General features: G+C 33.1%; 1 protein-coding gene across 8 annotated transcripts in view; it reads left to right on the top strand.

Annotated features, from left to right (window-relative positions):
- Positions 1–22,751, top strand: part of LOC138855670 (uncharacterized) — a 45,849-nt gene that overhangs the window by 22,994 nt on the left and 104 nt on the right. For 5 of the 8 annotated variants that reach the window (XM_070108832.1, XM_070108828.1, XM_070108825.1 and 2 more), the window contains exons 3-7: positions 8,331–8,426; positions 8,504–8,742; positions 8,874–9,029; positions 19,740–20,050; positions 22,570–22,737. In XM_070108832.1, coding sequence (XP_069964933.1) covers positions 8,331–8,426; positions 8,504–8,742; positions 8,874–9,029; positions 19,740–20,050; positions 22,570–22,737 — 970 coding nt within the window. Of the gene's footprint in view, positions 1–8,330; positions 8,427–8,503; positions 8,743–8,873; positions 9,030–9,849; positions 10,214–11,288; positions 11,513–19,739; positions 20,051–22,569; positions 22,738–22,751 lie in introns of those variants that run through there. The other 3 variants (XM_070108831.1, XM_070108829.1, XM_070108830.1) reach the window with 3 other exon arrangements.

Here is a 22,751-nt window from a genome sequence, read left to right as displayed (position 1 = left end):
CAGGCGGGATCACGCCCACTTAAAAGCAAAAAAATTAAACTGCCCCTCCCTAGTATGATCCTGTATACCAAATAACAGTCTTAAATATTATTGTAGAGCTTAGTTTTGGCAATTTATTTGTTTTTTATCAATGGCGTTTTGTGGGCGTAGCAGTGGTCCGATTACGCCCATCTGAAATACCAACCGGTACCAAGAAACATGTGTACCAAGTTTCATAAAGATATCTTTATAGCAACAGGTTGAGAGAGTATAAAAACAGTGCCTTTTTGAAGATGTAACGGCGTCTCAACAATGGCTTGTGAATTATCAACGCTCCAAATGCTACAATTTTATTTATTAACGTACTCATTCAACCAAAAGTGAGCATCATCGCTGATTTTCGCAAAATGTTCTTGTGAAAATCGAGATTGGTGGCCATCTCGAATTGAACCCATTCGCCGAACATGCGACAAGATTGAAGGTCGTTTGGCTTTGATTCTTGCACGAGTTGGATTTTGTAATCCTTCAAACCAAAATCCTTCCGCAAAATCTGCCATAAAGTGAATGGACACTAAACGTGGTGCGAAACTTCCCTATGTGCGTGAGTCAAATAACTTAATATAATTCATAAAGAAACGAAACAAAATAGTCAGAATTTATCTCTTTTCTAAAGTTAGGATTTTTTTCCAGAAAAACAATAGCTAGAAAAAAGTTAACTTCAGCTACACCAAAGCTATAAAACCCTTCACAGGTGTATTATTTATAACATAAGGAGGTATTAAAACATCTTTATCTTGATCGATCAGTTTAAATGACAACTATATGCTACACTGGACCAATATGAACAATTTGTTCTAAGATTGTAGCATTGCCTTGGATAATAATCTATGCCAATTTCTGGAAAGTGCCTTGTCAAATAAAAAAGTTTTTCCAAAAAAGGACTTGAGTTTAATAGATTAGTTTGTATGGCAGCTATATCCCAAAGTAATCCGATATCGGCGACTTAGCCAAATGAGCAACTTCATGGGAGAAAAGGACTCAAGAAAACTGAGGCACCAGTTCACATATATACAAGCGAAAACGATTCAGATCCTCACGCTAAACATTTATTTACATACATATAAATTTAATAAGGTCTCTGACGTTTCCTTCTGGGTCTTACAAAGTCAGTCTAACCAACACAAATCTCTACCATATATTCATATATTTACGATATTAGTGCTCTGTGTAGGTAAGTACTGTTGTCCATAATTTTTATTACCAAATCACATAATACTAATTAAAATAATTTCGTTTACTTTTATTAAGATATCTTCTATTAAGATATATGAGTTATAAATTCAACCAAAGGGACGAAATTTAAAATATTTGGTATATGAAGAAAACGCACTGAAGCCGCATAAGGCGCAAAAGTCCACATATTCAAAATTTATTGTCCAAATTCGACTGTTTTTGAATGTAAGGTAGCATGGCTTGGAGTAACCATCGAGCCTTTTTTGATTTATGCACTGTGAAGTGAAGGAAAAAAATGAAAGGAAATAATTATATGGAAAGTAGGCTTCTAGTTAGATTTCGCCCATTTTCACCTTCTGACATGAGAATGTCATGATTATATGATGCACCAAATATGATTGAAATTGTCCAATTTTGCACCAGCTCCTATTCAAGCCGTCCGTACCATCTTATTATAATTCTTCTGACGTCTTTCTTTAGTGAGTTATCTCACGTTTAGTAATTTTCAACATAATCGTTATATAGAGGTGTGCGTGTTTATCACCCGATTTACCCCATTTTGTATAAGGAGGTACTAGAAGAACTTATCCCTAGCAAACTTGGTTAGGCATATCTGCTTTGTTATCTTGCAGATAGTTAATGACTTCCATTTGCTCTGAGCTATTGGTTCAAAATGCGTACAAAATTCTCTTTTGATCGTTCCCAGTGGGCATAGTATTAACTCCACCTCGAATTCGTCTAAAGAGGCTCCTAGCTTTGCCAACTCGTCTGCCTTTTGGTTGCCGAAATGTTCCTGTGACCGAGAACCTAAATTATTGCTACGCTTTATTTATTTGTTATTGAATGTTAATTTTCTAATTCAATTTGGAATCGATTTCAACCCCTAGGTATTTTGCCGCGACTAATAGAGAAATTGTTGTACCACTGAATGAGGGAAGATTAAATTGAGGTATTTTTGTTTTAATGGTGAAAAGCATCAGTTTCGTTTTATAAGGGCTGACACCTATTCCTTTGTTTTCGGTCCACAGGTGCAACCTTCGTAGTGCTCTTTCCATAATATTACTGATTTTCTGCATATGCTACTACTTTCACTCCTCCTCTATTGAGTTGAAGTAGTATTCCATTTACGTTGTTTTGCTTGATCGCCCCTTTATGTAAGCTTGTTGTGCATTCTAAAGTATATCCTAGGATTGCTCATAAGTGTACTTGCATATCCATTAGATTTTTTATAACCTTTAGCATAAAGGAAGTGAGGGTTATTGGTGTAGAGTCTTTTGCGTTATCGTGTGTTCTTCTACGTGGTAGCTTCTGCATTATTATGAAATAATTCCATCCGAGCGCGCCGCTTTATATGGCAAGAAGCTGTTTATAGCTTATATAATCTTACTATGCTGCCTGATTGGTCTCTGCTGTATTTCCAAGTAGTTGAGGTTGTACTTCCGCTACAGTTTCCTAAAATGGAGTGCGTTTAATGAGTCTTTCTAGGAATTCTCCTGCAGAGGATGTCTATGTACCACCCGTCGTCATTAAATAGGAAATGTTGATATGCTCCTTGGACAATATTTTACTTAATCTGACGAATTCTTTGCAGTTTTTTATCGATGTACATAAAGACAGACTTGAGTCTGATTGTACTTTCATAACCACTTTTTTTGTATTGCTTCAAGATATCTGTGTAAGATTTCGAGATTTTGGTCTTATAACTACCATTGAAGGCTTTTCTCACCTTTGTTCACAGGTTCCTGAGGTCAAGGTTTCACCAACCGTAAACGGTGTCGATTGGTTGAAAGACGTGGTTAGAATCTTTTCAGACTTTTCCACCTCTTCATCTAATTCTTGAACATTATTGATTTTATTTTTATACATATTTGCTATTTTATATCCTTTTTGCTGCTATCTTGGTAAATTTAGGATAAATTACTGTTCTTCTAGGGTTTTGATATTTGAGGAGAGTACTGGATTTCTCGCGGATGCTAAAGAGTATTCAGGAGTTATCCGGCATAGATGGTTCCTTGGACACTGTCCAGTCGTCAACGACCAGGCTATCCGATTTTGTTGATAGTGTAAGGTCCAAGACTTCCTCCCAACCCGAAAAATTTACCGAGCTTAGGAAAATGAATGTTGGCTTATCGCCCCTATTACATATACTTTAATTGCTATTTAAAATATATTTTAAGAGTTACTCACCCATGGTGTTTCCCCATATGTTGTGTCTCGCGTTGACGTCACATCCTATTAGAATATCCTCTCTACTGTTCTCCTGTGTTAGTGTTGAGAGAGTTCTCGTCGTGGAGCATGTATGATAAAACTAAAAGGAAGTTCCCTCTTTCTTCTTCCACCCTTACCACCGTGATATCTGGTGTGCTAGTTGCCAGTCATCTATACTAGGTATGGACTTATTTTATTGCATAATGCACCGCTTGCCTGGCTCCTCTAGATGAGGCAGCCAAATGATAGCACGAGGTCTCCTTGGGATATCCTTGGCAGGTATAAGCTTCAATTTAAGGTCTACAAATGCGGCTAATTTTAGCAACACTACCGGTCAGAAAATCCAAGGAGGCCAAACACCGAACGGGGACCCGCCGTTACATATTTAACAATTCAACCTAAAATTTCCGTACAACTTCAACTTAAAATCTCTGTATCTCAAAGGTTATTAATATTATTGATTTGGTGTCAAAGACTTTTTTGTAGGAAATAAATTTCCTACAAGTTTGTATTGTTTCTGTAGCTAGTGTTGTTTACGAGATAAATCCAAAAAAAACGCAAATTTCATGGAAAAATTAGGTTTGGGGACCCATACTACCCCGCAGGAGCAAGTTATAACTTTACCGCAATGGAGACTTTGGTAGAACGTTCAATTCTGAGAAATACCTAATAACGAGTGAGATAATTCCATCAAAGGCCGATGATTTATAAAATTAACAAAAAAAAACAAGTTTTACGTGTATTTTAGATGGAAAACCTTTACAGGCCTTGGTCTAGTACTTAATATTAATATTAAGAGCTCAAACTTTCAGGGAATTTTTTTTTTTTTGATATTTCCAACAAACTTTCACCATGGGATCGCAAAAAAAAATAGTTAAAAAAAGGCACCCGTATGTATGTTTATAAACAAACCGTACATTGCACTAACCAACCATTTAATAACAGACCATCAGATGTATACGCAAAGAGTATATTATGTTATGTATGCGGAAATCGAATACTGACCTGTTCAGTCAGCTACTTCAAAGTCTTAAAATGAAATTAAAAAATTTGAAGAAATGAGGAAGTAAATATCCCAGACTTGATTGATACTTTGCTGGTCAATATATATGCATATATGTGGGTGCAAACTATTTTATTGTGTTTGTGCATACGGGCGAAAGTTTTTAAATACTCTTATGTTGATATTCTTCAATAATACGAGTATATGACAATAACAACAGTTGTCAACACCTAAAGAAAGCGAGTGTAAATCGTAAAATGACAGAGCAAACCACAAAAGCCACCACAACAGCGCTTGTCGGTCTAATCGGTCACTATCTGTGCAGCTCAGGCAAAGAAGCGAAATATAATATTACAAACGGTTTGGGGCATTTATTTTCAAAAACACGAATCAGTTGTAAAGACAAACATAATATTGCAACAAATGTTTTTAAAAGGTGTCGAAAAAAAGCAATATTTTGAGAAGGTTAATATCCACAAGAACTGGAATCAGTTTTAGACGTTCACCACTATCCATACTACAAAAAGAAAAGAAGAATCATTCCAGAGAAACGATATCACGCTTCTGGCAGTATGGTACTAATATCAACGTTGAACGGCAACTGGGAAAAGCTAATAACCCTTAACAATGTAAATTGGACGGTGCTGATGTTTCTTTTCATTGTTTGCGCATTTGAAGTGGTCTTGTTGAAGCTAACTTTTACTGATCTCAGTAGAGTCAATGTATTTGGACGCAGTGAAGCTGACGATAACAATTCGAGGGAATATGAAGAGGACTTCAACTATGAATAGGATAGCTACTATGAAGATTTACATAATAATTAAAAACTATGGACAAGAAGACAGAGGCACTTTCGACACCAAGTGTGGCGTCTAGAACAGGAAAGGTTAACTCAATTCCGGCTGCAACAACAGCAGCGAAGGCAGCATGTAACGGGCATTTGCTAAAGGTGTACATAATGTATAGTTGTAGATGAGTAAAAGTATCAATGTATTAGGGAAATTGTATGATATATAACGAAATTCAAGCGCCCGCATACATTTTTACGTTAGAAAGAGTTTTCATTACACGAAGAAACGACGTATAACGACTAATATTCGAGAAAAAGTATTGTATAATATAATATAATAATATTATATAACACCTTACCTTTCATGGATTCGAGTCGATGACTGCATTTAAAAAATAAGCGGATTATTTTAAAATTGTGTTGTTACAAATAGTGTATTTATTGTTGCTGAGAAAATCTAGCGATCAGACCTCAACCATTACAAACATATGTATTAAAAAAGGAATATAAAAAATGTAATTAATATTGATATTAATATTACTTCAACCATAATAAAGTATTTGAAAGTGATTTAAATTCTTAGTTACAATCTAACAACGATCGAATATTGTGTAATAAAATGAAATGAACATTCGTTTCTTAGTTTAGAAACTCCAAAAGCTCATAATATGAGTCGAACAAAATAATAATACTTCCCCTTATTAGGTTCTAGTGGTTTTTAAATACTTTTCCATATGATACCTTAGAAATTAATATCATTTGACACTGAAGTGACATTTTTAAAAACTTGTTTTTTCATATTTCGATACGGTTTACCTTTAAAAAATATATAATAAATTCCATCAGTGTATCTTTGGACGGAAATTTGCTTGAGTGAATACTCGGAGACAAATGATTCGATCACTATCTAATTTTTTTTCTCTAGTCCTCCATAAACTAACTTACCACTTTTCTGATAAAATATCGAATTTTGACAGGCTAAAACTGACCAAAAATTTTGGTAAAAATCCACTTTATTTTTAACAACGCCGTCATTTTGTCAATTTTTGCTTTTTTTTTACCATAGGTCATTGTACGAACAATATCTTCTTGCAAAAGAATTCAGCATTAATTATTCGACAAAATCGTCAATAGATTACAAGAAAATTTGGTATATTATTATGTTATATTATATAGGTCTTAGACTCGCTTAGTTTTATTACTATATTTTATATATAAATGAGATATATGGGATATAAACTCAAATGAAGAAGCTAAATTTAATATAATGAGTTGATGTGAAAACGTCAACCAGAGGATCGCAATTCACTATATTAGGGATATAAAGTTTGGACCAAAGTCTAGACCGATTTCATTCTTATTCCCGACAATTTTTAAGAAAACTTGTCCATTAAATTTTATAAAGAGCATATTTTCAAGGAATTTTATAAATATATTATATAATTCACACATTGACCGACATGTTTGGCATAAGGTTTGTTAGAATAACGAAAATCAATATATGGAGTATTTGGGAGTTGACATTATTACATATTATTAACAAAATAAAATGCTCCCTGAGTTTCATTAAGGTACCTCGCATACCATCACCAACATATATGGAATAGAAACAAAAATGTTTGAAAATTCTGTGATTAGTTATATGTGGGCTAGGGCAAGTTTTCACCCGATTTTACTCCGTTAAGGCACAAAAATGCAAAATTATAAGAAAAATACACTCACTTAATATTATTAAGATAGCTTACATATTGGCCGATATATGTGGTATAAAGTAAACCGGAATTTCGAAAATATGTCGATAAGGTATATAGGCGCTAAGGGAAGTATTGACCCGATTCAATCCATTTTTGACATATAGGCATTCTATTGTCAGAAAGAGACTCTCTCCGAATTCCAATAATATATCTCACAGAATGACCGTTATTACAACCAAAAGTAAAAAGTTAGCACCAGGTACTGAGGTTCCTATATTCGGTAACTGGGGGCTTGCACAGTTATGGTCCGATTTTGACAATTTTGAGTCTTGAGATGCTCAAAGGCACTATTTGTACAAAGTTCTGTCCCGATTTATTCTTTGGTACTTGTATCTTATACTGGAAAGTGTAAGTCCCTCCGCAGTGTAATTCGTTGTGATGAATAACAGCCTTGTCTGTTATTGGGGAGCGTGGGGGTTCTGTGGGCGTGGCACTGATCCGATTACACCCTTATACAATACCAAACTTCTTAGGGTGCCAAGGAACATGTCCACCAAGTTTCATCAAGATATATTAATTTTTACTCAAGTTGCAGCTTGCACGGACGGACGGACTGACGGATAGACAGACAGTCACCCGGACTTCAACTCGTCTCGTCATCCTGGTCATTTAAATATATATATCCCTATATCTAACTCGATTAATTTTGGATGATACATACAAGTGAACAAAATTATTATACTCTATAGCAACATGTTACAAGAGTATAAAATTGTGCAAATCGGACTACATCCTTATTACCCATATAATAGAATTTTAAATTTCATCAGATTTTTTCACTGTACAATCTATAAACCAAGCATCAATGATCGGAACAAAACCTAGCACAAATATTGACTTTAAGGTATTCCGTCTCACGTCTAAAAATATCGGAATCAGATAATAACTTTTCAAGCCCCCATTTACCGAAAATGTTAACCCCAGCTCACTATTTACCGAAAAATCTGGTATTGAAATTCGGAAAGAATTTTTTTATGTATGTTAACAGCATGCTTTTGTGTACCATGTACCATATACCTAATATAAAGATTTTCCACTTCTGATTGACTTTATACGACTTATATTCGTATCGGTCCATACGAATATAAGTCGTATTGTGATTATTACACATTTACAGTTTTGTACATAACCGTTACGTGGGGAGTGTTATCGTCACCTTAACCATACATACATATACTTGTATCTCGATTAGTTTTAGGTGTTACAAACAAACGTTAGGTAAACCAAACTCAGTTATTCAATGTTCTTTTTGTTCAATGTTACCAAGCCGTAAAATAATTAGTTCCTTATAGTTTACATTTTTATTATTTATATTTACTTTAACTATCTCTCAATTAAAAACATACATATATACATATTTTAGTAAAATTGGTGAAGGACGAATCACTAAAAAGGAAGCTGTGGTTGATAACATTTGTAATGTTTGCTCCTGTCCAATCAATATTATTGATCCTAAAAGGTATGCTATTCTACGGAATGTTTGCAAAAATTTTTATGGACCATAATTTTTGTTTAACTTTTTCCAATGTGCATTAGCTTTATCACGTGCTTCGTATGCAACAAAAGAATCTGTCACGCTACCAAATGTTCAAATTTAGTTCCAAAATCCGGTCAGCGGGAATGTCAAATATGCCACTCTTCGAAGGACTCGCTTACACACACACAGTCTTGGATAGCAGAACAAATGTTCTTCAACCACCAAAAATATGTGTATCCAATGCGAGCACGTAGTGAAATTTACATACCGATAAAAGATTATAATGAAGGTTCCACATGTAAGTTTTATTTGATATAATTGTAAAACCACTTAACGTATGTGATATGACAACGATGAAATGTATACATATGTATATGGATGTGCATCTTAATCTTTTTAGTTTTGACGAATTTGCATACATTTTTACAGATTTCGAAAGCGTAAGCCAAGTAGGAGCAAATTCCTTTGTTATTACTCCAGATCAAAAAACGAAAATACGCGAATATGTGGCGGAAATGGTGGCTAAGCTATTGGGCAGTTCGCAGGACCAAATACGAATCACTCAATTAACAAATAGTGAAAATTGTGAGTAGGAGTACACCTAATTCTGTTTTTAAACGATCTTTTTTACACGGTTTTGATTCAACACGGTTTAAAAATAATTTTTTTTTAGTTTTTACACGATTTTATTTCATTTACCACGATTCAGAATTGTTTGGGCTTAACCTTTATTTGTCAGATTTAATTTTTGCTAAAATTCATATCATAAATCTAGGGGAATTCCCCTTTTGTGGATACAAGAAAGTTTAGTGTTCGTAGCAATTGTAAATAGCACAAACTTATGAAAACGATCAATGTCTTTTTTTCACGGTTTTTTCTGAAATCAAACTACCGTTTAAGGTTAGGTGTAATTATATTACGTAAACAATGTTGAATTATATTTAATATTATAACTGCAAATTTAACCATATTCTATTACCTTATCACCTTTATATACTTCCCAATCTATTGACACACAGAGTTATACATAATGAATAAAATTACTCGAAAATTAGTTTTTATAGGGTTGAAAAAAAAGGTTTTATGGGAAACATTGCCTGTAATAGTTGGAAAAAAATTGAATGTGTTTTAAAAATTTATTTCATTTAAACTGTCAGTATTTAGTTATTTTGAGCAATATATATATGTAAATCGAGCAATTTAAAATACTTAAGATGTGAGAAATACAGTTTTATTTTCGCATTACTCCTGTTTAGGTATAGCTAATAAGCTGAATTCGAATCTCAATTTTCGGGATGTCCCACATTTTTCCGAAAAACTGTTTTTGTACTTAAATAAACTTTAAATAAAATAAATAAAAAACTATAATTATAAATCATTGACTTATTCTTATCTGTGATTTTAGGTCCAAAAAAATCTTCCTTGCCCTTCCTTGGCACTGAGGAAGTTGATATTACAGATGAGCCAATTAGACCATTGACCATAAAATGCCGTCAACTATACAGTGCTAAAACTATGTCATTATTCAAGCTAGAAACTCAAATTCGGAGATCGAAACAGAGGATCCTTCTTAGAAAGGGCATATTCGCAACATTTTTTTAAAAGTACTTGTATGTGTAGCCCCTCCTCTAAATAGGTATTGTGTACATATCTCATAAACTAAAACTACTATAGTTTACTATAATAAAGTTGGTGAAAATTATTTCCTCTATCACGTGATCGTACAGTGTGAGAATGGATAATAACAACGCCACCGCAACATTGAATAATTATGAGAGTTTAACATGTGCATCCTTAGAGACGTTCTACATCCTATGATGGAGAAATTCGTAAACTTGTCAATGATCAGCTCGTCATAATTGTCATCTCTATGGTTTTCAATGAAACCATACACTACTACATTAAAACTGTTTTTTTCCTCATTGCTAAGTAACTTCGAAAAATCATCATAATCCATTACTTTTTATTTGAGAGCCTTAAAAGATTCCAGCTTTTATTTTCGCCACTAAAAGCTTTGGAAAAAATTCTTCAAATATTTGAAAGATGATCACCTGTTTGCCTCCAAATTCTCGGCACTGCTAACTCCAGTGCTCTTTTTCACCTCGGTCTACAATAAAACGTAACATATTATAACTTAATTAACACTAAACCTACAGCCATATTATATAATATATACCTATTTTAACCTAGTCTTTTCCAGTTGATTGTAATTAATACAGAATTTAGCATAAACAATAAACACAAAATAATTATCATATAATAATTAAAAAACATTTATTTTTCAGGCTTTAGGAGTACATTTTTAGAAAGAAGGCTCGAAAATGAAAAATTTTATGTTACTTCAGTCATTTACATAGAATCCTTTTTCAAACTAAAATAAAATTTATTCGTTGTCGCACTTTTTACAGATGGAGGGTCTCTCCCGTAAACATTTTCCAAAAACATATTTTTTACATGTAGAACAAATGTTTATGGTTTTATTTTTTTTTTGCAATATCCAATTTGACACGTTTTTCGTTGTTCATGTATATCGCGGTATTCGGTGGAAAGTTCCTCTGCCATTATAAAAATTCTTGTCGCGTGGTTTGCTTATATAAAATCCAAGCATTTATAGCAGCTAAATTCAGAATGTTGTAAAATACCTGGACAAGCCATCTATTAGATTTAGATTTTGTGCTGTACTTTTTATATTTACCTGTTTCTTAAATTTTTACATATTTATGCTTCGAACTTAGTAAGAGAACTTGTTTGTTCGGTTTGCTTTTGTAAATTGTTAGAGTATAAATATTTGATTTGTAAATCTGCGTTGAAAAACGTGACATTTTGTCTTTCTTTCCTTTGCAGGTTTGGGTAATTCCCTCTTATTCGCCCGAATAGTTCCTACTAAGGTAGTTCTTTTTGATAAAAGTTTTGTTGCTAAAGATGTGCTCGTAAAAAAATTATCGGAGGTTATATTTCTTTATATATTTCACTCTATAAATGGTTCAGTGAGTTTGAGAACAACAAATTCACTAAGTGGTAATTTATATATTATAAAAAAAGGCGTGCAGTAAGTTCAAGAAAAATAAAAATTTGGAATGAAACAATTTTAATTAAAGTCTCAAAAGCGGTTATTTGACCGCTCTTGTAGGTTTAGTGTTAATATTATCAAAATAGTTCATAAAAAAAGAAGAAATAAACTCAGCATCCAGAATATATCTGTTACATAACAGTATGCCCATTTTTTGTTCTGAATTTTAACAGGTAGATTGTATTACACTTGATATGCTTCGCAAATCTTTAAATTTTTACTTAAATCATACATTTTATCTTTCTCATTTTAATAAATTCAATGAAATATCAAATATAATTAGAATCCATTCACGGTTTCTAATTTTCAACAACCGTTTATCGTTATAAGTTAGGCAAACGTGCCGAAATATTTTATGATTTTAAAGCTATTTCCCTAGTTTAGCGAGTTTTGATCGATTATACCAGAACCTTGTTTACAAGTAAAGTAATAAAGACTCAAACCAGGTAAGAAAGAACTTAGTTCGGGCACAACGAAACATTGTATATTCGGATCTTTCAATAATTGTATATACAATGTGAAGCCTATAGGTGAAACCGTCAGCTTATAAAATATTCTAAAGTCATTCCATGACCTTATACAGCTTAGCTTATATCTGTTTTTCAATAATTAAAAGATTTTGAACTCTATAAAGAACACATCCACATCTATAACATCCACATCCATAACATACAGTAGTATATACCTACTCGTATGTACACACCGCATGTACCGTATTTATGCATTTACTCGTATGCTCGTACATAAAATCATACATACAAGTATATTATGTGTGCCGAGAATATATACTATAATATACTTCTTTTATAATCGTTCACCAATGAATGTTTGGTGATAGCTTTTTGGTGCGAATATTATGAAAAGATACATATGGATATGTTATGATAAGACACATATGTACATACATACATGCGTATGAATACATAGAAATAATTATGTAATGATTTATATAAAAATACCCTAAGCTAAACATTGAGACAGCTCGTATAGTATATATAGAGAACCGGTTACTAAATATGTACTTTAAATCACATAGTAGAATGATTTTTTGAGTAGAATCTTTTATCTTTCAGAAATAATATAAACGCTCCTCAACGTGGATGAAGAGCAAAATATAATAACAATCGTATAGAAAGTTTACTGATAAAGCTCATAAGCTCACACAACAACAATATGAAAATACAAAAAAATAGAAATGTTACTATCAGTAAAACATGAAATATGAATATTTCAACTCAATAGCACATACAACAACAAACTCACCACAGAAAACAACCGAACAATCACTAGGGCCGATGTCAGCACCTGTGCAAAGTGTCATTTCTTTTCAGATGAGTTGCGCGCGTCGAGTTGTTTAAATAACATATCAAAGTAAACGTGGTTGGGTTTGATTTTGAATAACTAAAGTTTAAGAATATACTGCTTATATTTATCAATGAATGATAACCTAATTAAGATTTTAATTTTGAGCTAAAGATGAGCGACTTCGAAAAAATTAATGAACATTTTTGGAAGAAAATATATACATATATAAAGTGCAAAGTATTCAGAATTGCGTAAAACAACGCAAAAATATACTAAAAGTTTGGTGTCAACCTAAAATTAAAATTTTTGAAGTTAATCCAAATTAAAACAATTTCGTAAACAAAGCTAAACTTGTTTATCTTTTGAAGATAACGAAAAGCCCCATACACACAAGGCTATACGTTATTTGGCCACTACTGAACTTCGTTCGTTTGTTATCGCTTACTTATTATATCGCTGACATATGTATGTACATATGTATGACATATTAGTATAGTATAGGTATATGTAACAATACTTACATTATTTACTTTTTTATACATAGGAGCGTAAAAAATATGGATCTCTGGTGAAAATCATTGATGTTTAATAGTGACATACAATATTATTATTAAGATGCAATGATAATTATCCTTTGCATAAGTATGCATCTAGTCGATGCTCAAAGTTTCTGGCAATGCTAATAGTATCATTAACACCTTGGCGTAAGTCGGTGTTCAACTTTCCATATAAGTACAAATAAAGTGTGTTTAATAGGGACCAAAGATTAAAGAAAACAATAATCTAGAAGAAAAATGTTTAATGAAGTGTAAGATAGTAAAACAATTTACATTACAATGAATAAAGTAACCTGAATCAAAGTTTTTTTGATGTCGAAGGCTTTATATTATATATTCCAGCAATGTTTCCTGGCGAGATTTTCTTCTTCTTCCTCGTAGCATACCAGAAATTTTTTTATTCCCCGTTTTGTAGTAGAATCACGTTCTTCATTAGAATCTATTTTTTCTAAAATTTTTAACCCCTTTTCAATTGAATTGAGTTCTTCTGATAAGTTTGCAATTGTCATTTGATTTCCCGATTCAACTGGATCTACCGAATCAGTTTGTTCAATGTCTTACTCATGCTTACGCATTTCTATAAGCTCGTCAATTGTTAGCTCCTAATTGTGTGAATCTAGCAATTCCTGAACGTCATCATAATCGACCTCTAAATTTAATTGTTTGGCAATATCGACCACTTCCCCTACTATGCTATCGATATGTTCAGGATCTGAAACTGATTCTCCCTGGGTGTGTAGTAAGCTTTAAATGGTTCATTGGTTGAAGGAAGCTGGTAATTTTTGGTGGCAAAAATTCAACTTCCACTCGTGGATCGAAATTAATAAGAGTTGCTGGAGGATGACCTGGTGCATTGTCAACTAGCAGCATCACTTTAATTGAGATTTCTTTTAATTGACAGTAACATTCGCCTTCAGGAATAAAATGAAGACCAAATCAGGCTTCAAAAGGAGAAGTTGTCACCGATGCTATCGGATTAGACTTCCAAATGACAGGCAACCCAGCTTTAGATTTATATTTTAAGACTCTTGGATTTTCTGAGCGATAAACTAAGAGAGGTTTCAATTTTCGCACGAACCATCACTGTTAATCCTTGGCGCAATAAAACTTCTTTTAGGTATTTTTTTCCAAAAATACCGATTTCATCTACGTTAAAAATGGTTTGGCTAGTGTAGCCACCTTCGTCTATCATTGTTTTGAGTTTTTCTGGATAAAGAGAGCTTATTTTTCTTTCTTTCCACTCTCTGCGATGCTATGCTAATTATAACGACTCTTAAATCGGCTGAACTAGCCGTTTCTAGCTTTAAACACTTAATTTTTAGCCACTTACCCAGCTTCTTGTTTAAGTTTTTCGAAAATCTGCTTTGCTTAAAAGCACTTTGTATTTTGAGTAACAGTACAATTTTTCACTCGTACTTGATTATCACACCATGAATGTAGCAATGTTTCCATCTGTGCGATGCAAAGATTGAGAATCTTTCACAGCGTATCTCCGAATTCGTGTAAAACGAAGTGTCGTTAGTCGGGGTATTACTGTATATTGAAATAATACTCAAAGGCCAATCTCTCTAATTGTGATGTTGGTAAATTGTGAACCCCCAAACACCAAACAACAATTGCACACTCATACTCTGCTTTCTTATTCACTACTCACGAGTATATGAATATTATTGGAAAATGTTTCATATTAATAGGCATTAATAATATGAACTCAGCAAAATACACCTGTACGTATGATGTACGTAGGTATGTACCTGTATATATTTAGAGAAGGTAAAACTTACTCTTCAGCATTTTTTGACTATCATAAGCTAAATTATATTGGTGAATGAACACACCAATTTACCGGTTTAATATTATCCATGTGTGAAATAATAGAACAATATGGTTTAAGTAGTAAAAATAAGTACTATCCACTATTTATAGTTTGTTTAGATCGTTTTTCCCTAAAAATTTTCCTTGTTACGTTTAAATAATATAACTTTTTAGTTATAATTGAACATGAATTAAACTGTAACACGTTTATTTTGTACTCTCGCAACATGTTGCTACAGAGTATAATAGGTTGTTTGAATCACCTAAAACTAATCGAGTTAGATATAGGGTTATATATATATAACAAGTAAGGAAGGGCTAAGTTGGGATGTAACCGAACATTTTATACTCTCGCAAAGTCAAATGGTATACTCGTTTGAGATTTCTTTGTGGATTGGCTGATATTTTCGGTAGAAGGTCAACTATAGGCACTGGGGTCCACATATATAGTACTTAGGGGCTTGAACAGTTTTGGTTCGATTTAGACAATTTTTGGTCACAAGGTGGCATACATACATAATACGTTTATTATTCACGCAAAGTTTTACCCCGATATAATCATTGTTGCTTGATATGCATAGTGGAAAGTGAAAGAATCAGATGGAATTGAAAATGGTGTTATATGGGAAATAGGCGTGGTTGTAGTCCGATTTAGCCCATTTTCGCAATATAACATAGAAATATGAAAAGAACGTTACGCACCGAATTTGGTTGAAATCGGTTAAGCAGATCCCAAGATATGGGTTTTCACCTAAAAGTGGGCTGTGCCACGCCCACTGTCTAATTTTGAACGCGGTTCCTATAAAGTCATCTCATATCATCCCAGAGATAAAATTTAATGTCTCTGGCGTGTTTAGTGCTTGATTTATCGCGCTTTTAGTAGGTTTTAACAGTACCGTTATATGGGGAGTGGGCGGAGTTGCCACCCGATTTCAACTATTTTCACACTGTAGGTAGAGGTCTTAAAAAATTTGCTTTCAGTGATTTTTGTTATTATAGCATTAGCGGTTTAGGAGATATGCACATTAAACCTATTAGAGGCGGGACCACGCCCACTTTTAATCCAAAACAAATAAATTGCCATAACTAAGCTCCAAAATAAGGTACAAGACTGCTATTTGGTATACAGGATTATATTAGGGAGGGGCATTTGCAGTTAAAAACTCGTTTAAAAAGTGGGCGTGGTCCCGCCGCATAACAAGTTTAATGTGCATTGTTTTTAGCACCTCTATCGACATTGTGAAAATGGGTGAAATCGGGTGACAACCCCGCCCACACCCCATATAACGGTACTGTTAAAATCTACTAAAAGCGCGATAAATCAAGCACTAAATACGCCAGAGACGCTGCTTAACCAAATTCGGTACATAACATTCTTCTCATATTTATAGTGGGAAATGTTATAGTGCAAAAATGGGCGAAATCGGATTACAACCACGTGAAAATCTCATATAACACCATTTTAAATTCCAGCTGATTCTTTCACATTCCACTAAGAAAATCAGGCAAAATATATAAAAAAAATCTCAAACGAATATGCCTTTTACACTTTTGAGCAGTAATAAGTACACGATATACAAACTTTTGCTCTTATTTTCAGAACTGAACGTATGTAGGTTTATGTACAGCATAATTGTATACAGTATTTCATACTTGTCCTTGAAATTCTTTTATTAAAGAACTTTTCAAGAAAATTAAAAATTTCTTCTCAAGGCCATTATAACAAATAATAATAATAATAAGCTCACTAGATCACTTCTAGTTACTGAACTTTAACACCGCTTTATTTAATATAGGCGTGTACTTTGTACAATACGTAAAACACTAATATTCACAAGTGTGTAATTACACATAAGCATTAAGTAAGATATGTCAAAACTCTATAATCGTATTGCAATATAATACATAGACGTATAAATCAGAATCACGGAATGTTTTTAATGAATAAATAAGAAAATTGCATCGGTAAAATAACAATAACAAGACAAACAAGTAAGGAAGGGCTAAGTTCGGATGTAACCGAACATTTTATACTCTCGCAAAGTCAAATGGTGTACTCGTTTGAGATTTCTTTGTGGATTGGCTGATATTTTCGGTGTAGGTCAACTATAGGCACTGGGGTCCACATATTTAGTACTTAGGGGCTTGAACAGTTTTGGTCCGATTTAGACAATTTTTGGTCACAAGGTGGCATACGTATTATTCACGCAAAGTTTTAACCCGATATAATCATTGCTGCTTGATATGCATAGTGGAAAGTGAAAGAATCAGATGAAATTTAAAATAGTGCACCGAATTTGTTTGAAATCGGTTAAGCAGATCCCAAGATATGGGTTTTCACCTAAAAGTGGGCTGTGCCACGCCCACTGTCTAATTTTGAACGCGGTTCCTATAAAGTCATCTCATACCATCCCAGAGATAAAATTTAATGTCTCTGGCGTGTTTAGTGCTTGATTTATCGCGCTTTTAGTAGTTTTTAACAGTACCGTTATATGGGGAGTGGGCGGAGTTGCCACCCGATTTCAACTATTTTCACACCGTCAATAGAAGTGCTAAAAACATTTGCTTTCAGTGAATTTTGTTATTATAGCATTAGCGGTCTAGGAGATATGCCCATTAAACCTATTAGAGGCGGGACCACGCCCACTTTAAAAAAAATTTTAACTGCAGATGCCCCTCCCTAATGTGATCCTGTGTACCAAATAACAGTCTTGTATCTTATTGGGGAGCTTAGTTATGGCAATTTATTTGTTTTGGATTAATTGCGTTTTGTGGGCGTGGCAGTGGTCCAATTACGCCCATCTGCAATACCAACCGTCTCACGGTACCAAGAAACATGTCTACTAAGTTTCATAAAGATATGTTAATTTTTACTCAAGTTACAGCTTGCACGGACGGACAGACGGACAGACAGTCACCCGGATTTCAACTCGTCTCTTCATCCTGATCATTTATATATATAACCCTATATCTAACTCGATTAGTTTTAGGTGATACAAACAACCGTTAGGTGAACAAAACTATTATACTGTGTAGCAACAGGTTGCGAGAGTATAAAAAGAAATTGAGAAAATTGCTAGGAACATAGGAACTTCAAATACTATATGCCTATGAATATATGGATGTATATCGAATTATTTAGAAGTGACATACGAGGTTTGTTCAAAAAGTATCGCGAATTTTGTATTTATTTAATGTTTATTTATTTATGAATATCTATTTTGTGCCCTTCAAAGTAATCACCCCTTGATATAATGCACATATGCCAGCGTTTTTTTAAATCCTCAAAGAACTTGAACAAGTTATTTTTTGTAATCTTGTTCATTATTATTAACGAAATTTAAATAAAAACAAACCAAATGGCCCCACACGAATCAACTCCCAATTTACGTACCTTAAGAATTAGAAACCAATCGCAAATTACGAAGACCTGAGATAATCGTTTATAAATGTTCCACTTCTACTTTTTTTAAAATTAATTTACCTACAAGTATATAAAACAATTAAAAAACGTAGATTTTTCGGAACTAATGGTTGAGTTACTTCTTAAAAATATAAAAAGTTGACAGGATAAAAAATAACGTTCCAAGCAACGCTTTTAACTGATCCAATTTGTATAGACAAATGAATGTACAAGTACATACAATCTTGTATCTGGAAATCAATTCGTCTGATCATTTTGATATATGTATATAACACTATATCCATTTCGATTTGGTAAGAAAATTAATTAATTTAATCAATAGAGCGTTCTGATACGGTTTTAACTTTTACCTTCACCCAATTTTAATCTGGTACCTGATTTAGTTCGTGCAAAATTCTTAAGAGAAAGACGTCATTTGAAGCCAAAGTCTATGCATGTGATGGTCAAGCTCAGCGCACTGAACGACATTTCAATGTACACGAATATGTGATTGTTAATCTACCGGGAACACCAATTTCGTTGAGCTGCCAAAATAATATTATCTTTTAATAAGCCGTATAAAATTAAATACAATTTTGCTACATTCAAAAGAAATTTCTCTCTATTTCGTACAAATTTATATTCAGCACTATTGTTGTTACTTAAGCCCAAAAGTTCATAAACTTTTTATACATATGTATGTATGTATGTAGATATACGCTCCCGCGTGTGTATTTAATATAAACTTTACGCAATTAAAACTATAACAAGGGATAAATATAAACAAACAGTTGAATTTGAATAATCCTCGCAGCACGGCATTATTGTATGACAGACCACATGAGAAGAAGAACAATATAATGGACTTTACTTTGGGTCTCATTACAGGAGCCTATTTGGTCTTTGCTCTAACTGTTTTTTACGTTGTCTACATTATTGAAGTTAAACTAGGTAAAGTAATCGTATCGGAAATAGTTTAGTAAAACAACCTTTGTAAAATGTATATGTATATACTAAGAATGTATTTAAAAAACGCACATTCATAATCGAAATTTTAAAAAAAAAATAATAAGACGCAATCGTTTGGTATATATGAAGATACATTCTGATTAGAAAACTAACTTTCTAAATATTTTATACTTCAGATCTTCCTGGCATCCTGAATAACCACGTAGTTCATCAACACCCCGTGGGGTTAAATGACAACCAAACCAACGAGGACACGCTGACTGAATTTTCCGAAATTTCACAAAGAAGACTTCGCCATATGATTGAATCAATAATATCAGAAATGCTGAGAACACCATGTCTGGCGAATGTTAACGTATCAGAACCAGAACTCAATTCAAATATTTATGGAAATGGGCGTACACAACCTTGTCATCGTCATCGTACTGAACATTATTTTGAACCAAAGGCCTATCATGACTTCCTGGCCACGGAAGTGTTGAATAAGGTATGTAGGTAATATCTGCTGTATTGTGTACATATGTACTTGTACTTAAAGTTTGAACTAAAGTAATTAAAAAATGTGCGGATGTTTAAATATGAATTTTCCCAAATCGCCCGAATCAAAGTTAAAAATCTGGTTAAAAAATACACACATACATATGAATATCTATATGACCCAAATTTCGTTCTACATAAACAGACATAACCAGTAAAGAAAATCTAAATCAGCAAAGAGTTGGTTAGAGAGTTGGTTAGTGTTAAGTGTTAGGAAAAAAATAAAAGTATTTAATACATAAAGTAAGTACAGTATTCGTTTAATTTCTATAGCATTTTTTTAACTTGGGTACTACCATATATAAGATAAATATATATACATATTTAATTTATGTTTGGCTTCCCAGCTCTATTACTAATTTTTTTGTATGCCAGTACATTTACATTTTTCTGTCTTTTTTCAACAGTTTCCAATAGTATGAGGAACAAGTAAGGAAGGACTAAGTTCGGGTGTAACTAAACTTTTTATACTCTTGCAACGTACTTAGGTGTTGAAATGTAAGGGTTGTTTTCATTAACTTTTGACATTGCTCAGGTATACTTGAGAACTTATTTTCAAGCAATTTTATAAATATAAACATACATAAGGAGTAAAGTCAGCCGGATGTTTCAAAATCCTGAATATGAGTTATATGGGACTAAGACAATTTTTCTCTCGATTTTATTCATTTTATGCACAAAGATGCACTGTTATTAGAAAAAGATGCTCTCTCAATTTCATTGGCCAATATATGTGGTATAAAGTCAACTGGAAGTTCGAAAATCTTTGTATTATGTATATGGGGGCTAAGGGCAGTAATGACCCGATTCAACCCATTTTCGACAAAAGGGTATATTATTATCAAAGAAATATTTTCCCTGAATTTTAATAACATATATCACAGATTTACCGTTATTTTTGGCAAAAAGTCAACCACACGCACTGAGGTCCACATATTCGGTATGTGGGGACTTAACGAGTTATGGTCCGATTTGACAATTTTTAAACTCGAGATGGCATACCTTAAAGGCCCTATATGTGCAAAGTTGTATCCGATCATATTCATTGATGCTTGATTTATGTACTGGAAAGTGAAAGAATCATATGGAATTTTAAGTTGTGCTTTATGGGAAGTGGGAGTGGGTTTAGTCCAATTGCGCTCAACACGTGTACCAAGTTTCATTAAGATATTTTAGTTTTACTCAAGTTATCGCTTGCACAGATGGACTGATAGACGGACGGACAAACATACAGTCGCTCGGACATCAACTCGTCTCATCATCCTGATCATTAATATATACATAACCCTTTATCTAACTTGATTAGTTTTAGCTGATATATACAACCGTTAAGTGAACAAAACTATTATACTCTGTAGCAAAATGTTGCAAGAGTATAAAATTATATGTACAGTGCAATCTGGGTAACGTGAACATAATTTTTAAACAGGTTGTTCACAGTATCCAAATTATTTACATTATTCTATATAGCTAAATTGCTTATTACATAATAATAAGCAAGGGCAGTTCTGCAATAGATGTGTAATCAGTATTTGATTTACAGTTACTGTTTCTATTTTTATATGTACTTTTTTGAAAAATTCCATTGATGACGCTATTAAGCGTTTAATCTTTCATGATACATAGTCAATATAAAAATTGTCCACCTGAACGAGAGTTCATGCTACCCTACGTTCACTCCACCTCGAGTGCACTGTCAGTTGGTAATATTGCAAGCTGTGAGCTATTTTTATTTTTGCACAACAACAGCTTGACCCTCCCCTACACACATATATGTAAGTGTTTATTTGAACATTTTACTAATTTCCTTCATGGAATACTTATAAGGTTTCCTTCCGCTACATAAAACCATAGAAATTGTAAGAAAACCACTTAAAATATTGCATTAGAATTCCGATGCTAGTTCTAGGAGCCATAGTTTAGTCGATCTAGAATTTCTCAACTGTGCAGACGTCGGATCGAATACCAAAAAACAAGTATCTGCAATACACCAGGCTATATACTAATTAAATACATATTATAACATATTTTTAATTTTAATTTCAAATTTCCACAAAGTTTTGTAAGGAGCACTGAGGTCAAATGGAAACGAATTCCAATGTATGTAATGAAGATTAATGTTAATATAAATACATACATATATTTTAAATTATAAATTGTATACATAAATTTTATACAGTTTTATAATAGTTACATTTGGAAGCAAAATTTAATATTTCGGATAAAAGAAAGTGATTTTTGACCGCACTCCTCGGTCACCGTATGCCCACTTATGTGATTTTATGTAATTATTAAACGAATACATATGATAGTTTTAACGAAGCTATTTTCGATATGATATTTAATTAATATTACAACACTAAGCATATAGATATATGTAGGCGTACATATTAAAAAATTTCGATAAGTTCCAAATGTTTAAAGCAGATACGCAATTATATAGCTCGTTTTAAAATGTTTACGTTACAGATCGCTGACAAAGAAGAGTATATCCGTAAATTATCGGAAAGTACACCGGATCTAAGTTCATGCAACGCTGACATCAACTTTAATATGAACGATAGAAGCACCTCATCTGACAGTTCATTGAAGACCACAAGTCCTTCCCACTATACAGATACACAGCATTCATCAAAAGTGAGTTAAATGTT

Source organism: Bactrocera oleae, chromosome 4, assembly GCF_042242935.1.
Source record: "Bactrocera oleae isolate idBacOlea1 chromosome 4, idBacOlea1, whole genome shotgun sequence".
Classification (NCBI taxonomy): Eukaryota; Metazoa; Arthropoda; class Insecta; order Diptera; family Tephritidae; genus Bactrocera; species Bactrocera oleae.
This window is presented reverse-complemented; position numbering and strand designations above follow the sequence as displayed.